General features: G+C 42.5%; 1 protein-coding gene across 1 annotated transcript in view; it reads right to left on the reverse strand.

Moving 5' to 3' along the window:
- mybpc2a (myosin binding protein Ca) overlaps positions 1-27,814 on the reverse strand; it is a 42,132-nt gene that overhangs the window by 12,729 nt on the left and 1,589 nt on the right. The window contains exons 3-13 of the mRNA XM_030789777.1: positions 17,169-17,238; positions 14,818-14,832; positions 6,810-6,893; positions 6,300-6,448; positions 5,934-6,051; positions 5,617-5,665; positions 2,611-2,667; positions 1,480-1,649; positions 1,243-1,375; positions 863-987; positions 561-666 (exon numbers count right to left, since the gene is read on the reverse strand). Of these exons, the coding sequence (XP_030645637.1) occupies positions 561-666; positions 863-987; positions 1,243-1,375; positions 1,480-1,649; positions 2,611-2,667; positions 5,617-5,665; positions 5,934-6,051; positions 6,300-6,448; positions 6,810-6,893; positions 14,818-14,832; positions 17,169-17,238 (1,076 nt within the window). The remainder of the gene's footprint in view (positions 1-560; positions 667-862; positions 988-1,242; positions 1,376-1,479; positions 1,650-2,610; positions 2,668-5,616; positions 5,666-5,933; positions 6,052-6,299; positions 6,449-6,809; positions 6,894-14,817; positions 14,833-17,168; positions 17,239-27,814) is intronic.

Here is a 27,814-nt window from a genome sequence, read left to right on the forward strand (position 1 = left end):
GAGCATTAGATGGATGGAGACGGAAAGAGGTCAGCGTGGAGTGAAAAATCAGGCCATGTTGGCAGTAAACTGATTAATGTCCTCAGTTACATTTTTCATAAGAACAACCTTGGTTTGACTGATGAGGATGAAAAAGAAGAGAAAAAAAACATTTTCATGATCACTAACTTTGTTTCCATGGTGTGAATGAGGTTACACTTTCTGCCTGAAATGTTCTACACCAACATCTTCCTTCTCCTTTATAAGAGCCCTGTCTGCATGGGGTCAGATCTCTTAATGTCCTCAGTGTTTCTCTATGGGGAACCTTTATTACCGCATCATGCCCCTCATCATGTCACAGGCCATGCACAATTTACAAAAACACTAAATACACTAAAGGTTTTTACAAATTTACAAATGGTCTTACAAATATGCCTAACAGTTAATGTGGTTCTAGTTACATGCATATTAAGAGATATATTATAGCAGTCACAGCAATAGAGGAATACAGTCTTAAGACAGTCATTTGATCAGTTAATTTGGTGAGTGAGTAATTTGGTCAGTTGAGCTGGTTATCTCACCATTTGACATTGGCTCCTTCCTCAGAAACTTCCACCTCAAACTCTACCCTCTCCCCAACGACCACGTGGACATCATCCAGCAGTTTAGTGATAGTGACAGGCGGCTCTGGACAGACACACCAAGAGGTTTGTCATGTACAGTCTCATTTAGTAATCTCTCACTGCCACTAGGGGGCAGCATTACTCAATGATAGGAGTACCACACCACACAGTGAGGTGTGAAGGCAGTGAGGCAGTGCAGTGTATTGTCATTAAGGCAAAATATACCAGTTCTCTTTATCTCATAAGCAATGATCATTTACCCTGAACAAAGACCTCAGTGAAGCTCTTCTCTTCTCCAACCACACACTCATAGGCTGCGTCGTCTGAGAGATTGCATTTGTTGATGGTGAGTTTGCGGATACCCCCAATACTCTCAAACACGTATCTGCCGACACAGAGCAGCCGAGTCAGAGAAAGACAGACATCAGATCACTAACGGACAGACATCAGATCACTGAACGACATCAGATCACTGATGGACAGACATCAGATCACTGACGGACAGACATCAGATCACTGATGGACAGACATCAGATCACTGACTGACAGACATCAGATCACTGATGGACAGACATCAGTGCACGTAGAGACAGGTTTATGTTTTCCTAAATACAGCCACACACACAGCCCCACATCATACTTGGCTGAGGGCTTGATCTCCTGCCCGTTCTTCAGCCATTTGACCTGAGCGTTTGGATCTGTCAATTCCACCGACAGCTGGATCCTTTTCCCTTTCTCCACTGAATACGCAGGTTCCAGTTTCCGCAGGAAGGCTGGACGAGAATCAGATGAGATGTTTGTATTGTGACTAAGGTACCTCGTGACCCTGCATTCTTTAAAAGTGAGGAAAAGGAAGAATGCTTGTACAGTCACGTACCATCGCTCTTCTTCGGCTCAACTTTCTTCATCTTCTTCAGTCTCTTGAGCATCCCCCTCAGGTCTGTGATGCCGTACTCAAAAGCAATCTTCTCATAGTCACATGGCTTAGCATTCTTCAGGATCTCCCACACATCCACCTCCTCCTTCGGTTCCTCCTTCTTAACCTCCCTAAGAGAGAGAGGAGAGAAGAAAAACACACAGACACAGAAACTCTGAGAAAAGGACACTGAGACTCCATCATGGACGACAAACTGTAACAAACAATGCAACCTCACACAATCTCACAAGTGGTCACTCCATAACGCACCTCACTGCTTAGTGTTTTGAGAACCAATTTTGACCCATATTTCCCGAATGGTATTGAATCTTCAAATACAGCAATACATCTATTTATTATTTCACTGGAATGGAAAGTTCTTGGAATAATGCTCATCTTGGAATATTGCTGATGAGAATGAGAAATGTGACTCAGATTGAGTAAGTTTAAGAGTGAGTGAGTGCATTTGAGAGTGAGTGTGTTTGAGAGTGAGTGAGTGCATTTGAGAGTGGGTGCATTTGTGAGGGTGTGTTTTTCAGAGTGAGTGTGTTCGAGAGTGAGTGTGTTTGAGAGTGAGTGTGTTTGAGAGTGATTGCGTTTGAGAATGGATGCATTTGTGTGTGTGTGTTTGAGAGTGAGTGCATTTGAGAGTGAGGGTGTTTGAGAGTGGGTCCGTTTGAGAGTGAGTGTTTGACAGTGGGTGCATTTGAGAGTGAGTGCGTTTGAGAGTGTGTGCATTTGTGTGTGTGTGTGTTTAAGTGTGAGTGCGTTTGAGAGTGGGTCCGTTTGAGAGTGAGTGCATTTGAGAGTGAGTGCGTTTGAGAGTGAGTGCATTTGAGAGTGTGTGTTTGAGAGTGAGTGAGTGCATTTGAGAGTGAATGTGTTTGAGAGTGAGTGAGTGCGTTTGAGAGAGTGTGCAATTAAAAGTGAGAGGGTGCGTTTGAGAGTGGGTGCGTTTGAGAGTGAGTGCGTTTGAGAGTGAGTGCATTTGAGAGTGAGTGTGTGCATTTGAGAGTGTGTGTTTGAGAGTGAGTGCGTTTGAGAGTGGGTGCGTTTGAGAGTGGTGTATAGTGAGTGTTTGACCTCTCTGACCTTTTCTTAAGCAGGCCGCTAAAGTCCAGGTCACCAGCGTCCTCTCCAGCATCTCCACTACAGAGAGAAGACAGAAAAAGGTCCATGTGTCCAAACAGGCAACATCAGACTGAGTGTTACCCTTTTAAACAAGAATTAGATTTTCAGACTTTGGGTAAGAATTGGACTTTCAGACTGCGGGAAAGAGACAGTAAGAACAGGCAGGACATATCATAAATATTCTCTCTCTCTCTCTCTCTGTCTAACTCTCTCTAACACAGATGAGAGCATGAAGGCCACTCCCATACAGCAAGAGGACATGGGAACAGACACATACAGTGCACAACAGTCATTGTTATTAATGCGCTCATATATGAACATATATGTAGCCAGACATCACATTCAGTCTCCGAAAAGAAAACACAGATTTTTCCTCATAACATAACTATAAAAAAAAAAAAACAAGGAATGTTTTGTCAGCTTAGATTTGACTGCTTTATGTTACAGTGCACGTAACATAGAGGTGTCATTTTAGTCATTGTTGCCATGGAATCCAAGTCAGAATTTCATTCAGATTCACTCAAACACAGCCATATTCGCATGGAATACAGCCTTTGGAAAACACCACTGGATGTCAGAAAACACTGTTGCTTTATAGAGAACACAGTTTTAGTGAATGATAATATAAATGATTAAGATTTATATGCAGTCATGGATTTTAGACCTCTTGTTGAAAGATAAGCAATGCATGTCTAAGTGTGTTACTCAGCCTCCTATGATGTATGTCATGGTACCTCCTTATAAATACTATAAATCTTTGCCAATGTCTCTGCTGTCCTGTGTGCATTGACTCTTATGATGCAGTTTTCCTTTCCTCTATGCCAGATACTTTATGTCAGAAGGTACATGATAGCTTTAGATTATAGGGCTATAAATCCACTTGTATCTGTCTGTGCTTCACTCTCTCACTTTCTTCTCACTTTTCCTGCACTTGTATCTGGTCTAGTACTGGACTGGTCTAATACTGAACTAGTCTAATATTGAACTGGTCAAGTACTGGACTGGTCTAATACTGAACTGGTCTGATACTGAACTGGTCTAATACTGGACTGGTCTAATACTGGACTGGTCTAATATTGAACTGGTCTAATACTGGACTGGTCTGATACTGGACTGGTCTAATATTGAACTGATCTAATACTGGACTGGTCTAATACTAAACTGGTCTAATACTGAACTGGTCTAATACTGGACTGGTCTGATACTGAATTTAGTGGTGGCACCTGTGCTGTGGATGGCTCTGTGATGGCTATGTTCTGCCTGTCTTCTCATTAAAGCATTAAGGCATGTACTAACTGAATATGTATAAGCTGGTTTGTGGCATGAAATCTGAATTTAACTGAGTTCTAAGCCATGAACGTAACTTCATATAAGCCATTTTCCTGTCCAAACAGTGCCAGGTCCACATAGGTTATGACTGTAAATGTAAATATACTTAATTATATGATGTAGTTCATTAATTATATAATTAATTATTTGTGGCCCTCTATTGTTCCAACACATGGAAACACGGAATAGGCTACAGTCACAAAACCACAGCGTCTTCCTGCATCCAAACCTGGCCACTGATCTCATTCCTTCATTACACTGAGTAGACCACAGGGCTTAGGACAAATATCTAACACTGTCTGAAGTGTCATCTCAGTTGTGGAATGTGTATAAATTAAGGTCACAGAAAACCTGTTGTAGAAAATACGCAGAGATATTATAAGATATTATTAAACTAAAATATCTTAAAAGTATTGTGCAAAACTGGGTGACGGTTTGAAAGTGCATGGTGATCGCTGTCCCAAACATAGGTTCACATTTAGTTGAATCTTATTCAGATTTCAGATTTCATTATGAATCTTTGGTCTGCGTGTGCTCTTCGTCTCAGGAAATCAACATTTTCAACCATAAACAATAACCTTGCAGCTTATGAGGATCTGAAGGCACTCAAAAATCCACTGAATTTTTTTCTTAGAAGGTTCCAGTTTTGTAATATTAGTCAATGACAGGGGTGTCAGAATCCACACCAGGAGGGCCCAGATCCTGCTGGGTTTTGTTATCACCTCTGAATTACATGCTGATTCCTATCTGCAAAACAGACAAGGGGCAAAGCAGACAGGGAGACCAGAGAAGGAGCAGAGCCCTGGCCCTGGCCCGGCAGGACTGGACCCTGACACCCCTGTTCCACAAGTTACTGTGTGGAATTGTGTGGATTATTGACAAATGCTGCATTGCAACACAGAGGAATCGGAACCAGGCGGTTCTGATTCCTACCCATTCGGACTGTTATACTGACAATGTTCGCATCAGAAAACGACAGCAAAATCATTTCTCTGATTTTTTTCTGGTTTTCTTTTCTCTCATTTCTTATCTCATTCTATATATATTTCACATACTTTTCACACTTGCACAATGCATGTAGTCTCCCATACACAGAGCATATGGAGGAATTGTGCATATGTTGTGTGTGGGTTCTTACCCTGCCTTTGGGGCTTTCCTGGATTAAAAAGGAAATAACATGTAATGACTGTATAACGCTAACATCTCACAGAAAGATTGAGAACAGGAAGCTCACAGAAATTAAGAACAGAAATATCACATTGGGACAGACATTAGGTTCCGAAAGCTCACAGACAGATCGAATGAGAGCAAGCTCACAAAGAGATAGATTAAGATCAGAAAGGTAACAGAATGATACATTAAGATCAGAGTGCTCACAGATAGATTCTGACCAGAAAATCACAGATATATATATTAAGAGCAGAAAGCTCACAGAGAGATTAAGATCAGAGACCTCACAGAGATAGAATAAGCAAAAAGAGCATGAGTTTAGGCATTCAGATAATACACAAAGATACACAGGGTCAGCCAATAGTCCTGGTCTTTTGTAAAAAGTACAGAGGTTTTGGAGGACAGAAAACATGGAGCGATTGTTGTAATCATAGTGACTAGAGGACACATCCAAAAGGGGACACTTACGAGCGTTTGAATGCTTCCAGAATGTTGGCTGGCTGTTCCTCTTGGACAGCTGAAAGATTAGCGTTTGAAAAAGTGTGTTAGTGACATTGTCCTTTGACTGACTGACTCTGTGAATGTTGGCTGCTACAGAACTTTAGAACGGAAATTTCATTTTGAAAAGTATAGCAGCCCTGCAGTGAAGTTATGAGTACACGAGACACACCAAATAAGATCAGTCCATTACTACGAGACTGGATCAATGCCCGTAACTGATGATTATAGAGAAGATTAGTGACTGACAGTCAGTGTTGAACACAGGTGAAGATTTTATGCCTTACCTTCAACAGTGACCTCAAATGTACAGCTGTCACACTTGTCTTTAGAGGTGACCTCACAGCGATAGCCTCCAGCATCTCCATCTACCACCTTTTTAATGCTCATCTCATAGGTGTATACCTGCACACCACACACAGACGCTTCAACACAAAACTGCACCCGCAGCAAACGATGACCAGCACACAGATACACACACACGTCCGTTTACACACACACTCACACATAAACAGTCACACACACACACACACACACACACACACACACAGATCCACATGTGCTCACTCACGCACATACACACACACACACACACATGAACATGCACATGCACACACACACACACACACACACACACACACACACACACACACCTTGGTGTTCCTGTCATAAGTCTCTTTGAATTGCAGGTGTTTCCCAGCTTTGCTGCCCAGGTCTAGCCATTTCCCCTTTAACCATTTCATATTTGGCTTCCTAATCAGGTTAGAGGAGTCCACCTTCGCCACAAACGTGACATCTTTTCCTGTTGGTGATAATTAAAAGATCATTAAATAAATAGCTATAGTCCAGCAGACAATTTAAACAGAAGTCAGTGAAAGGTAAAGTTGATTGAAATTTGTTTCAAACACACAGGCTAGTGACTAGTCATCAGATATATACAGTGGCAATTTATGTATATACATGTCACAGATATATACAGTGGCAATTTATGTATATACATGTCACAGACATATACCTGCACACATTTTAGAGTTCCATCTGTGATACCTATGAGATGGTCGTGTTTGGATTTCACATTTCATATGTTGTCAGGGTAACGTATGTGGGAGCAGAGTTGATTTAGATCCACTGAGTGGAACAGAGGAATGTGTGAGAGTACTTGCCTTTGGTTACCGTGACGCTCTGAGGCCTCTCTACGAAGAGACCAGTCAGCTCTGGCACCTGGGAATCGTCCCCTGGCACTGTCTCTGAGAGGGAGGGATCAGAGTGCTCATGTCAGTTAGATCCACCAATCAGCAGCTGACTGACTGGAGGGATGTGAGAGGCGACCTTCAGTTGACAGGGCAACTGATTACAGTTGGTTTCTCATCAAAAGTCATTAAGTGCTGAAATAGGACGCGTGGTGTGAAGCGCCTGCTTGTCGTCTTGGGAGCATAGAAGGTACAACAAATGCCAACAAATCTCTGACCCCTAGCAACTTTTCATGATAAATGCCCTTTCGTGTTTAAATGTCTTTAAAATGCAAGCTCTTGTTTCACAACAATTTTCACTTTTTTTGACATCATTTGATCACTGGGCTTAGACGTGAACAATATGAACCATATGATGTTGTGGTGGCTGATATGTTGAGGTGATTCTATGGTCCTGCTCTCTGTCATGTGAAGTGACCCTGTGATGGCACCCCTGGGTGTATCAGTTTGTTTTCTAAATCAGTGAGATGAAAGAGCTGGTTGTGAGGTACCCTGTTTGAGAGAAATGTTTTATGTGACTGATCAGTCAGTGGTGTGTAAGCAAGCACTCACAGGTCCAACTGACAGCAAAAAGCAAAACAGGTAGCTGGAATTTAATAACATGGTAAGCACATGAGTCAGATTAAAATAAACTTGCTTTTTTCCTTTTTACATTTGCTAAAACTTTAAACATTTTCTGTTTCCTTGTCTGCGTCTCCTTTTCAACAGGATATGAAGGGCACTCACACTCTCCTCTCATCCTCTCCTTAATAATGACACAAATTTAAGGTCTAATTTCATGTCATGTATGTGTTCTAGGCCACATACATGCTGTTAAATCAGTGTCTTACCATCCTCGGGCAGCTCTGTTTTAGAGAGAAAGAGAGAGGTAGAGGGTGAGTGAAGGAGAGAACATATTTGAACTGTTTTAACAGAAATGTGAATTTGCTTGGCCCGCTTGAAACTGACTCACTAAAGTTTCTCACACACACACACACACACGCGCGCGCACATACACACACACACACACACACACACACATTATCCTCCCTGACTTTTCTGGGCTTGTAAAACAAAATCATAATTTGCCGATATAATGTCACCAGTAAAAGGTGATATTGTCATACCTAATGTTGCAATAAGAATTTTCCATAGTTTATGTTATGACAGTAATGCTTTCATGTTGGTTTTAAAGTTAATGTTGTTGTTGTATTATGTTATGTGAGCTTAAAGTAGCGCCATATTTCACAGTTCACATTCTCTCTGTCCTTGTCTGAATCAGACCTGAGCCTCACAGAGGACATGAGTGTATTAAACCAAATCATTCTGCCAAAGTGTTACAGATAAAGTCATGTGTCCCAGAGACGCATGCCCAACCCCAGACAGCCCCTGTTTAACCGGGTTTGGTTTGTTTGTTTGTTAGTTTGGTTCTGTTTCATAGGTTTGGTTCTGTTTAATAGGTTTGGTTCTGTTTCATGGGTTTGGTTCTCTTTAACAGGGTTGGTTGTTTTTAAAGGGTTTGGTTCATAAAGGTGCCCCATTCACACATGCACGTTCACTCTCAGCTTTGGCATCATTATGTGCTTCACTGTTACAGAACCAGATCCAGTGTCCGCATGTAAACGCACCACACAGAATTTCACACAGCTCCCAGAAGGCTTTCAGTTCCTTTGGCTGCACGACACTCACTTAACCGCACTGCTTCCACGCTTACGCAGTGAAACTCACGGAAACCGTTGAATTTGGTAGTTTTTGCCTCAGGGTTTCACCATTTAGGGGTTTTATGTGGTCTGAAGAGGTTTTTATGTGGTCTGAAGAGGTTTTTTATGTGGTCTGAAGAGGTTCTCTGATGCATTTCTAGATCAAGCCTGTCAACAATAACTAATCGATGTGTAAATCGAAAATGAGGTGCAGATAAGATGTGCATATTTGAGATGTACTTCACACATAATGGTGACCACTAAAGATTAATGGAACAAGTTATTTTTTGCAAACATACACACATTGATCGATATATACCCACACTGACAACTCAAAGTATATATCACGTTGTCATGTCAAAACCTTTGATGACTGAATTCACCAGTAAATCAATCAGTACTTCATGTCTGAAACACCTGTGAATGCTTTGGCGAATCCCAATGTTTGTGAACACAGAGAGAAACCTAAAAAATACATCCATTTGAAACAGATTTGTCCCTGTATTAGATACTCAGTAAAATGTTCTTTCTCAAAGAAATCCCTCAGTTAATTAAAGTAAGTGAAGCCAGGTATCATTCAAAATGAGTGACATTAAACTGTTGAGGGTAAACTGTTAAAGATTATGAACTGCTAACCATTTCATCCTGCCAAGACTGAACAATCCAATCAAATGACACCAAAATAATCATCCTTCGCCAGAGCAGTCCCTCTCAGGAGATGGTTGATTGGCCAGTGTGTTTCATTAGCAAGAGGCTGATTGGCCAGTGTGTTTCATCAGTAAAAGGCTGTTTGGCCAGTGTGTTTCATCAGTAAAAGGCTGATTGGCCAGTGTGTTTCATTGGTAAAAGGCTGATTGGCCAGTGTGTTTCATTAGCAAAAGGCTGATTGGCCAGTGTGTTTCATCAGTAAAAGGCTGATTGGTCAGTGTGTTTCATCAGTAGAAGGCTGATTGGTCAGTGTGTTTCATCAGTAAAAGGCTGATTGGTCAGTGTGTTTGATCTTTAAATGAGTGGTGTGTTGGTGATTTTATCAGTAAGTGAGAAATTTGTTGGTTTTTTGTTTCCATTGGGCCAGTCAGAGTCCCTGTGATGGACGAATAGCCCCAGCAGCAGGGACCGTGAATGACAGACAGCAGCGTGCACATTCAAACTGCAGCTGAAACGACAGCAAGGTACCCGCAGACCCAAATACACGCATGGCAGCAGGCAGACTGCAAATATTGTTTCTTTCCCTTACCGTCTCTTCCACCATCTTGTTCTGAGTGAAAAGAAACAATAGAAGTACAGAGAGGTTAATACCACGCACACCATCCACACACCCACAGAGTCCGGAGCTAAAACAGAAGAACTGTCAGTACAGTTGTGGACATATGCCAAGGAATTTTTCAAAGGCGTCAGTCCAGGACCTGTCCGTGTTCCTGAGTGTCTTATCCAGAACATTCCTCTGCTTCCTTTATTTTTCCCTGCAGCGTTCTGAAACATCGTACACAGTTATCCACACACACACACACACGCACACACACACACGCACACACACACGCACGCACACACACATATAGATAGAGCGCATGCATGGATGTGTACATGCATGACATTCATGTATTCCACATAGACTCACAGAAATGCATCTGTTTCTACCTCTGTTTTCATAAATACACTGATCTAAATATGTGGAAACTCTCTCACACACAGGTTCACATACACGAGACCTCCGTGCTAAAACCAGTTCTCACCCTTTACCGGAGCCTCTGTCACTGCTCAAAGAAAGAAATGCAGGCCTCAACTCCCATACCGTGGCATAGATCAGGAAAAATATACTGATATAGTACGACCCACATATATGATAAATATACTGATATAGTACGACCCACATATATGATAAATATACTGATATAGTACAACCCACACATATGACAGATATACTGATATAGTACAACCCACATATATGACAAATACACTGATATAGTACGACCCACATATATGAAACAGTCGATATCAATCTAGTATGGATATTACAATATAAGGTAAACATTAAAAGCTCTTACCCTCTGTAGCTGGCGGTGTCTCTGTTAATCCATTAGCTGCACATTAGTGAAGCACATTACGATTAATGTTCTGTAATATGGACATTAGCAATGGATATAAAGCTTAAATAACTCATGGGAGTTAAATATGAAAGCTCTTACCCTCTACAGCCGGCTCAGCATCTGTCAGTCAAAGCATGAACACCAATGAGCAACATCCTTTAGCACACAGTATGTAGTATAGAGAAGCAGACTATGTAGTGATAGCAGTATGTAGTATAGAGAAGCAGACTATGTAGTAATAGCAGTATGTAGTGTGGAGAAGCAGACTATGTAGTGATAGCAGTATGTAGTATAGAGAAGCAGACTATGTAGTAATAGCAGTATGTAGTATAGAGAAGCAGACATTGTAGTAATAGCAGTATGTAGTGTGGAGAAGCAGACATTGTAGTAATAGCAGTATGTAGTGTGGAGAAGCAGACTATGTAGTGATAGCAGTATGTAGTATAGAGAAGCAGACTATGTAGTGATAGCAGTATGTAGTGTGGAGAAGCAGACACTGTAGTAATAGCAGTATGTAGTATAGAGAAGCAGACATTGTAGTAATAGCAGTATGTAGTATAGAGAAGCAGACTATGTAGTGATAGCAGTATGTAGTATAGAGAAGCAGACTATGTAGTGATAGCAGTATGTAGTGTGGAGAAGCAGACTATGTAGTAATAGCAGTATGTAGTGTGGAGAAGCAGACATTGTAGTAATAGCAGTATGTAGTATAGAGAAGCAGACTATGTAGTGATAGCAGTATGTAGTGTGGAGAAGCAGACTATGTAGTGATAGCAGTATGTAGTATAGAGAAGCAGACTATGTAGTGATAGCAGTATGTAGTATAGAGAAGCAGACTATGTAGTGATAGCAGTATGTAGTGTGGAGAAGCAGACTATGTAGTAATAGCAGTATGTAGTGTGGAGAAGCAGACACTGTAGTAATAGCAGTATGTAGTGTGGAGAAGCAGACTATGTAGTGATAGCAGTATGTAGTATAGAGAAGTAGACTATGTAGTAATAGCAGTATGTAGTATAGAGAAGCAGACACTGTAGTAATAGCAGTATGTAGTATAGAGAAGCAGACTATGTAGTGATAGCAGTATGTAGTATAGAGAAGCAGATTATGTAGTGATAGCAGTATGTAGTATAGAGAAGTAGACTATGTAGTAATAGCAGTATGTGGACTATGCAATATGTGCAGAATAAATGAGAAATATCAGCAAAGCACTGAAAGCCCTTACCCTCCACAGCCAGCTGTGCCTCTGTTAATGAGCACATGTCAGTTATTATTATTATTATTATTACTTTTATTATTATTGCTGCTGTTGTACCATTAAAAGCTCTCAGCATGAACAGCAGGGCTGTTTCATTTGTAAAAGTACAGTATGAAGCACACGTGGGCAACAAACAGCCCGCGGGCCAGAACTGGTCCGCATACGGTTTTATCCTGGCCCGCGACAGCTTCGAGGGAAAAACCACAAAAGAAAATGCTGTGTTGTGTATGGCGAGTCTGTACTGCTATTAACGTGAATCCAGCAGAGGGCGCTGTCTACAGTTAAAATTGGGCTAAAGGCCCAAAATGGACTCTTCCTCACAATCCTCAAGTGACAGGCTCATAACATTAGTGGATGTGAAACGATCAGTTGAATGGAGCAGAATGCATCAAAGAAGAGCAAAATGGACTCTGAAATGTCGAGTGTTCAACAAACAATGGACATCTAAATATTTTGTGATGAGTGTTGGTTCAAAAGTAATATGTTTAATATGCCAAGAAAGTATTGCTGCCTTCAAAAAATACAGCATTAATAGACATATATCCATATTTATAATTTAATAAAATGTTAAATATCTCTGAATATAAATATCCATAAACATTAAAATGAGATCATTGTAAAACAGCTCATGTCCACGTATATAGTGTAATGTGTTTAGGTGTCTTTTTTGTTCAGTGATGCAGGTCTGCACTGCAGTGGTGAATTAAAGTTTGATCACTGTAAATCACTCTGCCTCAAGTCCATAATGCAAAGTCTTTCATCAGCATTCTTATCATTTCTATGGGAATCACACCACTAAAATGTGTTCAGTTAGGACAAAGCGACAATGCATGTAGAGACTGAATAAAGACTCCTTACCCTCCTCAGTCCGCGGCTCTGCCTCTAAAATACCACGTCAGTGTGTCATTAAACCACGTAAGAGTCATCTCAGGGCACGCAAAAACATTAGAGAACGTTACCTGTGTCAAAACTCATCAACACCTATGAACAGACAAGCACAGCTACTGCTCTCCGTTTGTGAGCACAGATATTTTAATAGCTATCTTAGATATTTTAATAGATATTTTCACTACTTTCTGTTTGTAGAGACACAGGTAACAGATGTTTGCACTACCCTCTGTTTGTAGAGACACAGGTAACAGATGTTTGCACTACCCTCTGTTTGTAGAGACACAGGTAACAGATGTTTGCACTACTTTCTGTTTGTAGAGACACAGGTAACAGATATTTGCACTACTCTCTGTTTGTAGAGACACAGGTAATAGATATTTGCACTAGTCTCTGTTTGTAGAGACACAGGTAATAGATATTTGCACTACGCTCTGTTTGTGGAGACACAGGTAATAGATATTTGCACTACGCTCTGTTTGTGGAGACACAGGTAATAGATATTTGCACTAGTCTCTGTTTGTAGAGACACAGGTAATAGATATTTGCACTACGCTCTCTGTATTTGGTGGAGAGGTGTGGAAAGCGCTTACCCTCTGCGTCGGGCGGGGCATCGGATGCTAGAAGTGGTATGTAAACATGTCAGTAAAGCGCGCAGAAAGCATTATGGAGACACATATTCAGCGCACAGCATAGCACTAAACCTCACAGAAAAAGAAATAATGTTCCAATAAAGATTCCACACTCAAACACACAGAAGACACCTATATACAGCAAACATTCACAACACTGAACAAACTCCTTTCACAGCTATTAAAATAAACCCATAAATATCCCACTGAAACAAAAGAGAGAAAGAAAGATGCCAGAGGCCTTTCTACTGGTGCAAGAGGAGCATTAAGTTGTGATGGACAGGTGCACTCCCCATTGTGTGGACTGTTGGATTTTGCAGGATTTGAGTTTGCCTCCCATGAATCAAACTTGAATTATTTAATTTATTCCTATCACTAGTTAATAATAAATCTGTATTTAGCTGTTATCAAAAATGTTATTGTTAGCAAGATGTTTCTAAGAAAAAAAATTGCTAGCTTGTTTGCTGCTGCTATAGATAGCCAAAGAAGCATGATAGTCAGTTTCCTGGACCAAACAAGCTGATGTTAACAATACACTGCAGCTGTGGCTTGCAAACAGTTAGCTAACAGTGATAGCTAGCCAGTGTTGGCTATTTGGCAGATCAGATGTAAGAGGAAGCCAAAACTCAACAGCATTATTTTGGCACAAAGTATTTATAACTTAGACGCACCACGTACCTTAACCAAGTCCTTAATCATTTTCAACTGCTTCAACTGTTTTTACCTCCGCTCAAAGTTTGTCTCTAATGTTTCATGCTCTGTTAACATTGTGAAATGAAGAAGTTCAGAGTGTTTGAAGCTGTAGGATTTGAATATGCAGTCAGTCAGCATCAGTGTATACCAGTCAAAGGGCAGACGTCCATTACTTCATAAAACTGTACGGAAGTGACAGTCACAAAGGACAAGACCTTAATTCCACCTGTGTTTATCTCAGTTCTGCTTTTGTCTCTAATGCTTCAAACAGCCACTGATCTGAGAATCAGAGGAAAAGAGTAAGAGAGCATCACAGGGAGTAGTCAGGCCTCTACACACGAATCTTCACAGACCTATCAGGGCACTGGCTACTGGCCGTGCACCACTGCATAAACCATGGATGTGTATGACGTGTATATTTATCAGACCTCTATGCACAGCTAGCCCTCACCTGCCTCCAGTCCCATCCATCTGACTAGTTATCAGTGCTTTAAACACAGGCGGGTTTGACATGAAACTACTGGAGTGAGGTTCAGCAAACACCTGCTTGCCTACACAAAGTGCTGTTCAATTCTGACACTGAATGAGGAATTAAACGACTTATGGCTACATTCATTCTGCATTCAGAGCAAACAGACACACAGGACTGATGCATACACACACACAGAGAGATGAGGAGATACTCACCCTCAGCTGGTTTATCTGCAACACAAAAGGAAAAACAAAATCATATTATCAAAATGTATGCTGCACTGCTGCAGGGAGTGTGTGTTTCAGCATGTGAACTCATCTCACAGAGGAAGGGATGGTGAGGCTGGGAAGGTGGAGTTATCAGTGACCTGTCCCAAAGGACACCGACTCCTCCGTTCATCAGAAAAAACTTAAATAATAAAACCAGGACTTCTCTCTGTCAGTCAGTGTGATTTAAGAGAACTCACCTTTAGGGGGCGCTGGTGCCTTTTTGTCTGTTGAAAAAAAAGATATGATTTTGTATTAGGTCATTTATAGCATAAAAGAGAGGCTATGGAACAGCCCTGTCAGCTATACGTGGAAATACAATTCATCCCGGGTTTACAGTGTCTGTTAAAGGGGAAACTGTTTGTTGAGAAAGAGCACTGAACAATATAATCTGATTCATACTTCATTTATGCCAGTTTGTTGATGATACTGTGCAGAGTAGTGTAAGGAACAGTGTTGGCACTGTCTTCCACTGTTCACAGACCCCTGTGTGAAAGCAGCTGTGTATGCTGAAGACTGTGAGGTGGTAAAGGCAGTGAACCAGCCAGACAATCAAGCAGAACCAAAATGCTTTGACCAGCATAGGTTTGAAAACAGATTTAGAGATGTGGATGCATTGAGTAGACAGATTGCCTAAGATCATGAAGAGTGAGATATCATTTATTTGAAAGCATGAAAACAATACCATGGAAACAGTCACCAAGACAACCTTTCCTATATACTGCACTGTAACTCCTCTGAAAGGAAATAAATTCACATCACACAACTTAAAAAATGGTTCATGACTCATCTCCAAAACTGCTGTATAAACCAGAACCGTGGGGTTAAGTGGACAGAGAAACGCATTATATCTGCTGCCTTCTCTTGACCCTCAGTCTGTTCTCAGGTCAGCCACTGGGGTGATCAGCTCTCCACCAGCCTGTGGCCTGTTTCAGACGCCAGCATCACCTTCATCTCTTTCACCCTCAGCCTGCTCTCTCCTTCCCATCCTCACAACAGATCTGTCCCATGGCTCATGAAGGTCAAGGCAGAGCTGCCCAGGCCAGCCTGTGTTTCAGGATATCAGATACCGAACTTGGCCTTGGCCTTTGGGGGTCGTGTTGCGTGATCAAGCCCTCAGCATATGGTTGCCCCTAACATACCTCGAGGGTGACACCTCTATTTTTGATAAAGGTTTGTCTTTCCGACTGCCGTCTGTTGACGGGATCCTGTGTTCCTGGCCTTGTGTCTCAAACATGTCTGAGGTCTCAGAGGAGTGATGCAGCCAGTGGCCATATTCCAGTGCCCCGGGCCGTGCGGGCGCTCCAAGCCCGTAAAAGGAAGGAGGAACAGGGCAATGAAGGCATTTTAACCTTCAAATGGAAACTGAAAAAGATGGAAGGTATCAGGTGCTAACTGCTATCACTGGGACCCGCTGTGACCCTGTTTAGGCTGGTAACCCATTCATTCTTCTGAGAGGCACTGAATCCATGACAGGATAAGAACCATTATATGGTTTAGAAGCTGTGGAGATGTCTGCATCTATGGTGTAAAGTCTTATAGATTTTACAGTAATTTACTGACAAAAAAATATAAACAGTAAATAACTGTAACTGACTGTAAATGAATTACAGTACATTACTTTTCCTGGGTAGTATGCAAATTACATTTGAATGCAAATTACATTTGAATGCAGGTTATATTTGTATGCAGGTTATATTTGTACACAAATTCTTATGCAAAATCATATTTTTCAGTACTCTACTCTACTTTTAAATAGTTTTAAATAGTACTAGTTACAATAGTCTAAAGTTAAAGCATACACACAGGTTCCCACTACACTCCCTGGATACGCCCAGCTCTGCAGCAGAGAGACCAGCACCTGTCATCTTCCCAACACCATTTGTCTCTCTGTAGAAGCTCAGTTACTGAGAATCAAACCCAGCACTCTGAGGTGGAGACACTAGCGTTTTTGATACCACACCAGAAGAGTACCTGAAGAGAATAAAACTACTGCATTTTTAGATTCAACTTAAAATTTTGAGAATAAGGTCAAAAAGTGTTTTTCTGGAATAAAGTCAAAAGGGCAAGTCCTGAGATCTGTTTCTCGCTTATATTTTCTCTCCACGATTCTCTAATGCTCCTCTGCACGAAGGCCAGAATGCAATGAATGCTCCAGTATTTTACTGTAAATAAACCAGTCACTACACAGTGCATTGTACTGCACAGTAGAATCATGTACAACTATAAAACAGTCATTTTACTGAACTGTTAAAATTTGCTGTAACTTTATAGCCGTTTGTCTCAGTGTGTGAGCAGACCTGTGTAACCCTTGGCCTGATGAGGTGTCCTGAGGTGATGTGCTTCCAGCTCTTTCTCTGGGACGTTTAGCTTTGGATGTGGGGATAAAATATAACAGAGCACATCGTCATTTGTTCAGCAGGAATTAGTGATCTGTCTGTTTCTGTAAAATAGTTACTCTTTATGACTCCTTATGACTCTTTATGACTCCTTATGACTCCTTATGACTCTTTATGACTCCTTATGACTCTTTATGACTCTTTATGACTCTTTATGGCTCCTTGTTATGTCTTCTTGTCTGTGGCACTGCCAACAGCACCAACACATAAGAGGCATACAGTTGCTATGGAAACCCTGGTCTCTCCATTCTCTCATCACTCATCTGCCCACAGCTAAGACAAGCACCACTAAATCATCTACAGCTCTTTTCAACTCCTATTCACACAGCTTTGGTCTCTCTGCAAAAAAAAAAAAAATCTGTTAAGTCAGCAAAGTGTGATCCTTTGAGATCCAAGCCTAACTTAGACTGGTGCTATTAAAAAGTGGTTTCACAGGTGATTGTGTGTCACACCCAAGCCTGGGATCTCCTAAACCAACCGCCGCACCCAAGATCCTCTCTGGTTACAATCTGTCAGCGCACTTTCAATCATGGGACTGTGTGTTTGTGTATATTGAACACACACACACACACAGATAGAGAGAGAGAGAGAGAGGGAGAGAGAGAGAGAGAGGGAGAGAGATAGAGTGAGAGAGAGGGATAGATGGAGAGAGAGATAGAGAGAGAAAGAGAGAGAGAGAGAGAGAGAGAGAGAGAGAGAAAGAGAGAGAGAGAGAGAGTGTGAGAGAGAGGGAGAGAGAGAGAGGGAGGGAGAGATAGAGTGAGAGAGAGTGAGAGAGAGAGAGAGAGAGAGAGAGAAAGAGAGAGGGAGAGAGAGTGGGAGAGAGAGAGGGAGAGATAGAGAGAGAGAAGGAGGGAGAGAGAGAGAGGGAGAGAGAGAGAGAGAGAGAGAGAGAGAGGGAGAGAGGGAGAGAGAGAGAGAGGGAGAGAGAGAGAGAGAGAGGGAGAGAGGGAGAGAGGGAGAGAGAGAGAGAGGGAGAGAGAGGGAGAGAGAGAGAGCTCCCCGGCTCTCTGTAAGGTGATAAGTAAGAAGAGGAGTCACGTGCGGCCAGGACTCCTGGTGCTAATGCTAAAAGGTTAATGTACAGAGATGTAGAGTCACTGAGTGTGCGTGTCCTCTGACACAGTCCTTCTCTGTAAACCCTGTTATTTCCTGTTGTTTTTCCCCTCATACTTTTGAACTTATTTTCCCTTGCTCATTGCCATGACAACAAACATTTTAACACTGTGTGAAAATAGCATCAGAAAAACAGTGCACATCATGGTTCAGACAAAAACAGGTCAGAGGTGAGGTGACAGACAGGTTCAGAGGTGAAGTGATAGACAGGTCAGAGTTGAGGTGACAGACAGGTCAAAGGTGAGGTGACAGACAGGTTCAGAGGTGAGGTGATAGACAGGTCAGAGGTGAGGTGACAGACAGGTTCAGGGGTGAGGTGATAGACAGGTCAGAGGTGAGGTGATAAATAGGTCAGAGGTGAGGTGACAGACAGGTCAGAGGTGAGGTGATAAACAAATGAGCCATTTAATCAGCTCCCCACAGGTCTCGTTCTGTGTATGTGCTTCAAGCCAAATAATCTCTCAAATAAACACGTATCTCTCAAATAAACGTGTATCTCTCAAATAAACACATATCTCTCAAATAAACGCATATCTCTCAAATAAACGTGTATCCTTCATTCTTCTGATTAATTTTATATGCATAGGATATGCCAGTGTCTTTGTTCCAAACATGCTTCAGTTTTATCCAAACATGGAGAATACTGTTCTGGTCATTCGTAATCTATTTCAGATGTGTCATCATTCATGTCTATGCATCATCCTCCTCTTTTGAAAATTTGATGCTTAATTCAGAGGAAATAACTGTCAGGCCTTTTCTCTACATTCAGACTGAGAGAAAAATCTGACCAGCAGAGACTTAAATCAACTCACAAACCAACATTTCAACTGTTTGTCTCATCATTAACCTTCTATTCTCATCACGCACTCTCTGACTCTCTCTTGATCTGTGTGCCTCTGTCCTCCTCTTTGCATCTCTCTATTGCCCTGTGTGTCTCTGTCTCGCTCTGTCTGTATCTCTCTTGCCCTGTGTGGTTCTGTCTCGCTCTGTCTGTATCTCTCTTGCCCTGTGTATCTCTATTGCCCTGTGTGTCTCTGTCTTGTGCGGTGTAACCTCTGTGGAATGTTCTTTTGGTTAATCTCCACTGGCATTTCCTTCAGTCACTGGGTCATTGCTACCTCAGTCAAAGCAGCCAAACTCCACTGAGGTAAACACGAAAAAAACATCTCTTAAGTTTTATCTACTGAAAATACTTACTGCTATAGTAACATGGTTTACAGAAGGTTTAATGCCTACACCTGTTAGGATGGATCTCATTTGAAGGTTTAATGCCAACACCTGTTAGGATGGATCTGATTTGAAGCTGCCTTCTGTCGGGGAAGCCATAAGCCAATGAGGGAAGAGCTGCCGGATATGTTTGAGGCGTTTCCTTTCTGCAGAGCGTGATTTGAGGAAGCTGCCTGAGCAGCAGCCAATAGGACTGAATGCTTTCTCATGTCTACTGTGACTGCTCTAGATGTGTTAACTAGGTCCTACCTGGTCCTGCGATAGTGTCTCTACTCACAGCATCATGTGATAATGTTGCCCACAGACCTTCACATGCCTCTACACATATACAGTCAGACGTGTCAAACTCACACACACACACACACACACACACACACACACACGTTTGTGTTCATATCTCAGTGGGGATACTTCATTGACTGCCACTACACTGTAAGTAAAGAATAATTATCTAACTCTTACCCTGCCCCTAGCCCTAACCAAAGACTCTATATGCTCTATATACTCTATATGTTTTGCTCTATATGCATTTTGACCAGTGACAACAATATCTAATTAAAAAAAACTAATTAAAGTCATGAGGACCTGCAAATGTTCCCATAAAACCGCTACTTGTTGGATGTTTCGAGTATCACAGAGACATTTTGTCTACACAACAACGCAAAAATGTGGTACACACACACACACACACGTGAGAAGAAGTCCGGACCATTCTGTAGTTTCATGTCCATGTTGAGATCCCGGCAAGCAGCTTTACCACTGTCCATTCCTCTCTCTGTTCCGTGTCACATCAGCATTTGGATTAACGCAAGAGCAAGACATTTTTTATCGCTTTCAAATACTTACACGATTAATCATGTAATAATGAAGTTCAGCAGTGAAATGTTGTACTATGAATGGTAGAGTGTTTTTTGGGTTGGGTGGGGGGGGCATTTTACTGGGTGTCATGGTGATGCTTTATACCTCTCGTTAATGCTCGGTGTTGACACAACAAAACTGATGAATTTCTCTTATGGTTACATTCAGGTCATGATGCATAGTGCTATATTTGTCATTGCAGAGTGTGTGGTTGGCATCAGGGGCATGTGGTTTCGTTGGCATGTGTCCATATGAGGGCTCAGCCTGCATCTAACGGAGTCTGTCCACGTAATGATGGACAACTGGGGGAGCAACGCTGCTGACAAAGTCCGGGTACACTTAAGCCATCTCCCCCACAGAATGTTTTAATACATCTGCAGTAAATCACCACACCTCTGATGAAGTTTCTACCTTTAAGCCAAGCGGTACCAAGGTGTCATCTACAGTGAGAGACCTATGCTTATGTGAGGGCGAACAGATTAGTCCTTGTGTAACTGAACATAGTCAAACACGGACTCAATGCTCACAGCATGCTACCAACTTTCTTATATGGGCCTAGTAAATGGTTAATATTCACTCAAACTCTGACTGTGACCTGTCTATGCCACGGTGACCTGTGACCTGTCTATGCCACGGTGTGTCTGTGAGTAATCTGTCATAAGGCTATTGCATGCAGGAGGGTGTGAGGTAATGCTACCCTGGGCTAGTGGCTGAGTGATCATGAGGCTGTGTGTGTGTGTGTGTGTGTGTGTGTGTGTGTGTGTGTGTGTGTGTGACACATCTGACTGTATATGCGTAGAGGCATGTGAAGGTCTGTGGGCAACATTATCACATGATGCTGTGAGTAGAGACACATTAAACCAAACATTTCACCAAGGGAGTGTACTTTTTCCATTTTCTGCATGTTTAAATGAAGAGACTGCGAGGTTCTTGGTAAGCGAGTTGGTTTTTTGTTGAAGGGTAGGTAGCTGATTAAGGACAGTATTTGCTGAGTCTGTACTTTGATTAAAACCCTGACACTCTAGTTGCTTCAGAAAAGAGTCCAGCAGACCACAGCATTCCACAGCTGTGACTCCCTAAGACACTAATTAATCAGTGTCACACTCAGAGAGGGAGGGGGGAGATATTTTGGAGGTGGTTTTGTTTTTCCCTGTTTTTTTTTTTTTTTTTATCGTAAGGCAGCCTCAGTCTAAATGCATGAGACTGATTCAGTGTTTCTAAGATGCACACCAAAGCCAACCAATGCATCTCTTTACTGTTCCTCACATACACACCAAAGCCAACCAATGCATCTCTTTACTGTTCCTCACATACACACCAAAGCCAACCAATGCATCTTTTTCATGTTCCTCACATACACACCAAAGCCAACCAATGCATCTTTTTACTGTTCCTCACATACACACCAAAGCCAACCAATGCATCTCTTTACTGTTCCTCACATACACACCAAAGCCAACCAATGCATCTCTTTACTGTTCCTCACATACACACCAAAGCCAACCAATGCATCTCTTTACTGTTCCTCACATACACACCAAAGCCAACCAATGCATCTCTTTACTGTTCCTCACATACACACCAAAGCCAACCAATGCATCTCTTTACTGTTCCTCACATACACACCAAAGCCAACCAATGCATCTTTTTCATGTTCCTCACATACACACCAAAGCCAACCAATGCATCTCTTTACTGTTCCTCACATACACACCAAAGCCAACCAATGCATCTTTTTACTGTTCCTCACATACACACCAAAGCCAACCAATGCATCTCTTTACTGTTCCTCACATACACACCAAAGCCAACCTGTGCATCTTTTTACTGTTCCTCACATACACACCAAAGCCAACCAATGCATCTCTTTACTGTTCCTCACATACACACCAAAGCCAACCAATGCATCTCTTTCATGTTCCTCACATACACACCAAAGCCAACCAATGCATCTCTTTACTGTTCCTCACATACACACCAAAGCCAACCAATGCATCTCTTTCATGTTCCTCACATACACACCAAAGCCAACCAATGCATCTCTTTACTGTTCCTCACATACACACCAAAGCCAACCTGTGCATCTTTTTCATGTTCCTCACATACACACCAAAGCCAACCAATGCATCTTTTTACATTACAAGGTCTTTTTATGGTGAATTCTAAATTTGGGAAAAGTCTGATTATGGACACAGGCATATGAGAACCATTAGGTAAATATAGTGTGATGAAATGGACACCTCTGGGGTGGAGAGCCATCAAGACCACTGGTACAATGCTGGAGAATTCATTCAGCCGTGTCTATGCACTCAGCCACTGGTCTGGTCCTGAGTCATGCATTCATCTGTCAATCTGATCACCAGACACCATAACCATGTAGCTCTTAAATGCCCAGAAAAAAATCACCCCTCTTTCAGTTCAAAAACTGGAAGGATCAGGCTGTCATGACTGGGGTATGGATGCTGAGCTGTCAGGAGAGTGTTTGTCATCTATCCAAAACCACAGAACTATTTCTGATGTTGTTTATTAGGGAAGCGTGTTTGAGGACACGCTGAATTCATCATTACAGAGAGACCGCTCACCATGGAACAGGAGGTTATATGATCTCTGGGTGCTTTGGGAGGTTGAGAGGGAAAGAAGTAGAGAGAATGACTATGTTTATGCTTGTGTGTGAGAGAGACAGAGAGAGAGAGAGAGAGAGAGAGAGAGAGAGAGAGAGAGAGAGACACAGGGGCAGTGAGTGTTATGGGAATGATGATGTGACAGTGACAGTGAGTGCTATGGGAATGATGATGTGACAGTGAGTGTTATGGGAATGATGATGTGACAGTGAGTGTTATGGGAATGATGACAGTGACAGTGAGTGTTATGGGAATGATGATGTGACAGTGACAGTGAGTGTTATGGGAATGATGATGTGACAGTGGCAGTGAGTGCTATGGGAATGATGATGTGACAGTGAGTGTTATGGGAATAATGACAGTGATAGTGAGCGTTATGGGAATGATGATGTGACAGTGAGTGTTATGGGAATGATGATGTGACAGTGAGTGTTATGGGAATGATGATGTGACAGTGACAGTGAACGTTATGGGAATGATGATGTGACAGTGACAGTGAATGTTATGGGAATGATGATGTGACAGTGAGTGTTATGGGAATGATGACAGTGACAGTGAGTGTTATGAGAATGATGATATGACAGTGACAGTGAGTGTTATGGGAATGATGATATGACAGTGACAGTGAGTGTTATGGGAATGATGACAGTGACAATGAGTGTTATGGGAATGATGACAGTGACAGTGACAGTTAGTGTTATGGGAATGGTGATGTGACAGTGACAATGAGTGTTATGGGAATGATGATGTGACAGTTAGTGTTATGGGAATGATGACAGTGACAGTGACAATGAGTGTTATGGGAATGATGATGTGACAGTGAGTGTTATGGGAATGATGATATGACAGTGACAGTGAGCGTTATGGGAATGATGATGTGACAGTGAGTGTTATGGGAATGGTGATGTGACAGTGACAGTGAGTGTTATGGGAATGATGATGTGACAGTGAGTGTTATGGGAATGATGATATGACAGTGACAGTGAGCGTTATGGGAATGATGATGTGACAGTGAGTGTTATGGGAATGATGATGTGACAGTGAGTGTTATGGGAATGATGACAGTGACAGTGAGTGTTATAGGAATGATGATGTGACAGTGACAGTGAGTGTTATGGGAATGATGATGTGACAGTGAGCGTTATGGGAATGATGACAGTGACAGTGAGTGTTATGGGAATGATGATGTGACAGTGACAGCGAGTGTTATGGGAATGATGATGTGACAGTGACAGCGAGTGTTATGGTAATGATGACAGTGACCTGTGAGTGTTATGGGAATGATGATGTGACAGTGAGTTTGATGGGAATGATGATGTGACAGTGAGTGTTATGGGAATGATGATGTGACAGTCAGTCAGTGTCACGGTAATAACACGGGGTTGAGTTAAACTGGGGAGAGGGAGCATAGAACCAGGGAGCAGAGCATGGAGAAATGTTGAGTCGATAGTGAATATCAGAGAGAGTGAATATCAGAGAGAGCAACCAGAGTGTGAGTGGAGTAAAGCAGAGTGTGAGTGGGGTAAAGCAGAGTGTGAGTGGGGTAAAGCAGAGTGGGAGTGGGGTAAAGCAGAGTGTGAGTGGGGTAAAGCAGAGTGTGAGTGGGGTAAACCAGAGTGTGAGTGGGGTAAAGCAGAGTGTGAGTGGGGTAAAGCAGAGTGTGAGTGGAGTAAAGCAGAGTGTGAGTGGGGTAAAGCAGAGTGTGAGTGGGGTAAACCAGAGTGTGAATGGGGTAAAGCAGAGTGTGAGTGGGGTAAACCAGAGTGTGAGTGGGGTAAAGCAGAGTGTGAGTGGGGTAAAGCAGAGTGTGAGTGGGGTAAAGCAGAGTGTGAGTGGAGTAAAGCAGAGTGTGAGTGGGGTAAAGCAGAGTGTGAGTGGGGTAAAGCAGAGTGTGAGTGGGGTAAAGCAGAGGCAGACGGGCTGGGCAGGGTGGACAGACAGGCTGGGCAGGGTGGACAGACAGGCAGACTGACACATCTCAATTTGTCCCTCTTATCTTTCAACTCAAGGGTCTGTTCCTCTGTTCTACTGCTCTCCTTCCCCCTTCTCTCTCTTTCTTGTTTTAGTCTATCTCTCTCAGATTTCATTCAGCCAGGAGATTTATACGGTCATACAGCAACTGTTGAAAAGGAAGACGGCTGTATTTCAGACACTGTCACGAGCCAAACAAACATCGCTGCATACCTGCAATAAATTTCACTGACACTAACAGTAATGATCCACAAACATTTGCCCACGCCAACATTTCACTGTCCTATATTATTGACTGCTCTCCACTCAACCAGTCAAGTCGAGACTTAAACGGCCTTCAACCACTGCCAGGGCACAATCACTCTCTCCAAAAAGCATACCGGTCCTCTTTTTTTTACACCCAAACTTTTCACAGACACATGCCTTCAAAAGAAGTATTTAAATGACAGAAATAAATTCAGAAAGGGAGGACCCAGTTTCTCATTATTATTCCTCTTCTTAAAAAGCAGAAAATGCAGCAAAAACATTCATTTAGAGGAAATACAGAGTAAGAGAACAGAAACTGTTAACTACATCCTATGACAGAGGCAGAGGGAATTACTGTTGCACTGAAGCATCCAGTGGAAAGAGGCTGTCAGCAGATCGAGGTTCTAACCTTAGACTCTCTGCTCATGCATGTACAATGATGATTTTGGTCAGCATACTCCAAACATGAGAACATCCAGCCACTGCTGCCCGACGGGCCATCAGTGTCGTCACAAATCCTTACAGAGTACCAGCAGCTGCGGCAGCTGCCGACCCGAATGGAATGACAGCGTTTTCTCATTTTTCATTTTACACGGACTGCAACGATTAATACCGGACTGTCACATCCCGGGAAGGAGAGTCTAAATCAGTCATTCAATCAATCAGTACAGCAACCTCTGTAAGTTAAGGCCACATATCAGCAGAGTGTCGGACAGGTGTCAACCTCAGCTCGTTCATGATGGTCTAAATGAGAATTCATACAGTTTTGTCTGTTTGATTTATAAGGGTTTCGATGGTAATCTCCTTAGGCCTCACACTGAAACAGTTTTCTCTGGACAGTGACTTATTTGTGTCAGTAATGCAATATATTTCTTTAGCCTCTATTCAGACACATAATGAACACACATTAAAATCAGAACGACCAAAAGGTTGTCACCTGTCACTATCACTATGTCAGTCCTGTCACTGTCACTGTCACTGTGCCAGTCCTGTCATTATGTCAGTCCTGTCACTGTCACTGTCACTGTGTCAGTCCTGTCACTGTCACTGTGTCAGTCCTGTCGCTGTCACTGTATCAGTCCTGTCACTGTCACTGTGTCAGTCCTGTCACTGTGTCAGTCCTGTCATTGTCACTGTCACTGTCACTATGTCAGTCCTGTCACTATGTCAGTCCTGTCACTGTGTCAGTCCTGTCACTGTCACTGTCACTGTGTCAGTCCTGTCACTGTCACTGTCACTGTGTCAGTCCTGTCACAGTCGCTGTACCAGTCCTGTCACTGTGTCAGTCCTGTACCTGTACCTGTCACTGTCACTGTCACTGTGTCAGAGTAACTTCTCCTGTCACTGTTCGCCATGCAATGGCATGATAATGTTCCAGAACACACACACGCTGTGAATGAACATCTCCTCCAAGACATGCTACTCTTCAGTTCTCTGCTATCAACAGGTCACGCACAATATTTTTAACAAAGCAATGAGAGTGAACTCATGATCAAAAATAATAGCTACACTTCACATAGGAAAAAGAACATTGTACAATCACACCATCACTAAAGAATATGATGACAGTCTACGAGACAGACAGGTGGGTGTAGACAGACCAGCAAATCTAATGCAAGACTAAGGAACAGTGGACTGTAGGCTGTGATACACACTTACCAGACTTCTTGGGTTCAGGCATGTCTGTGTGTGGTGTGTCTGTCCACTAGTCTTTCCTCTCACTTCTCTGATCTGAGACTCAGTCTGGCTTTCTTCCTTTATGTCTTTTTATTTCCCTCTCCTCCCTTCACACTTATGCCCCCCCACCTCAGGAAAGAGTGAGAGGGTGAGGGGGGGGGGGGGGGGGTTGAGGAGAAGACAGAGAGACGGAGTCTGACGGAATAAGCGTCACTTGAGATCTTGAAAAAATCCAGGTTGTCTAAGTAAGGGAGGGCTGAGGAGAGGAGGCAGGAGCAGACACAGGGCAGAGGAGAGAAGAGGAGACAAAGTGACCAGAGAGAAGGCGCAGAAGAAAAAGGGGGACCGGCGAGAGGTCAGGGGGGAGGACACAGGGAACAGAGAGAGCTTTTAGTGCAATAGTGACGAGGGAGACTCTCAGGGTGAACCTGTTAGTTCGTTTCTTCATCAGGGCAGGACAGCGACCACTGGCTAATTTACTGACGTGCTGGGTGATGTCTTGATTGACAGGCTGTATAATGACAGTCAGACACATCCAAATCTCTGCCTGTAACTGATGCTTTACACGAGAGGACGTGGTAGGTCAAGTCTCCGAGGTGCTGCACTTTCACTGTGTAAAGCATGACTATTACAGCTTAATGTGGGGGTTTTTTTCCTCCAAAAGTTTGGCATGCTCTTATTCAAACAACATTCCAGCCCATTTACTCCCATACATAAGGTCTACACCCCTGACCAGCTGATCGAGGTGTCAGAGGTCAAGCGTTTCTAAGTGACCCTGTGGCTGACCATTGGCTTCTTAGATGTCTGTGTTCACTTTCACTCACTCCCAAG

Source organism: Chanos chanos, chromosome 13 (genome assembly GCF_902362185.1).
Source record: "Chanos chanos chromosome 13, fChaCha1.1, whole genome shotgun sequence".
NCBI lineage: Eukaryota > Metazoa > Chordata > Actinopteri > Gonorynchiformes > Chanidae > Chanos > Chanos chanos.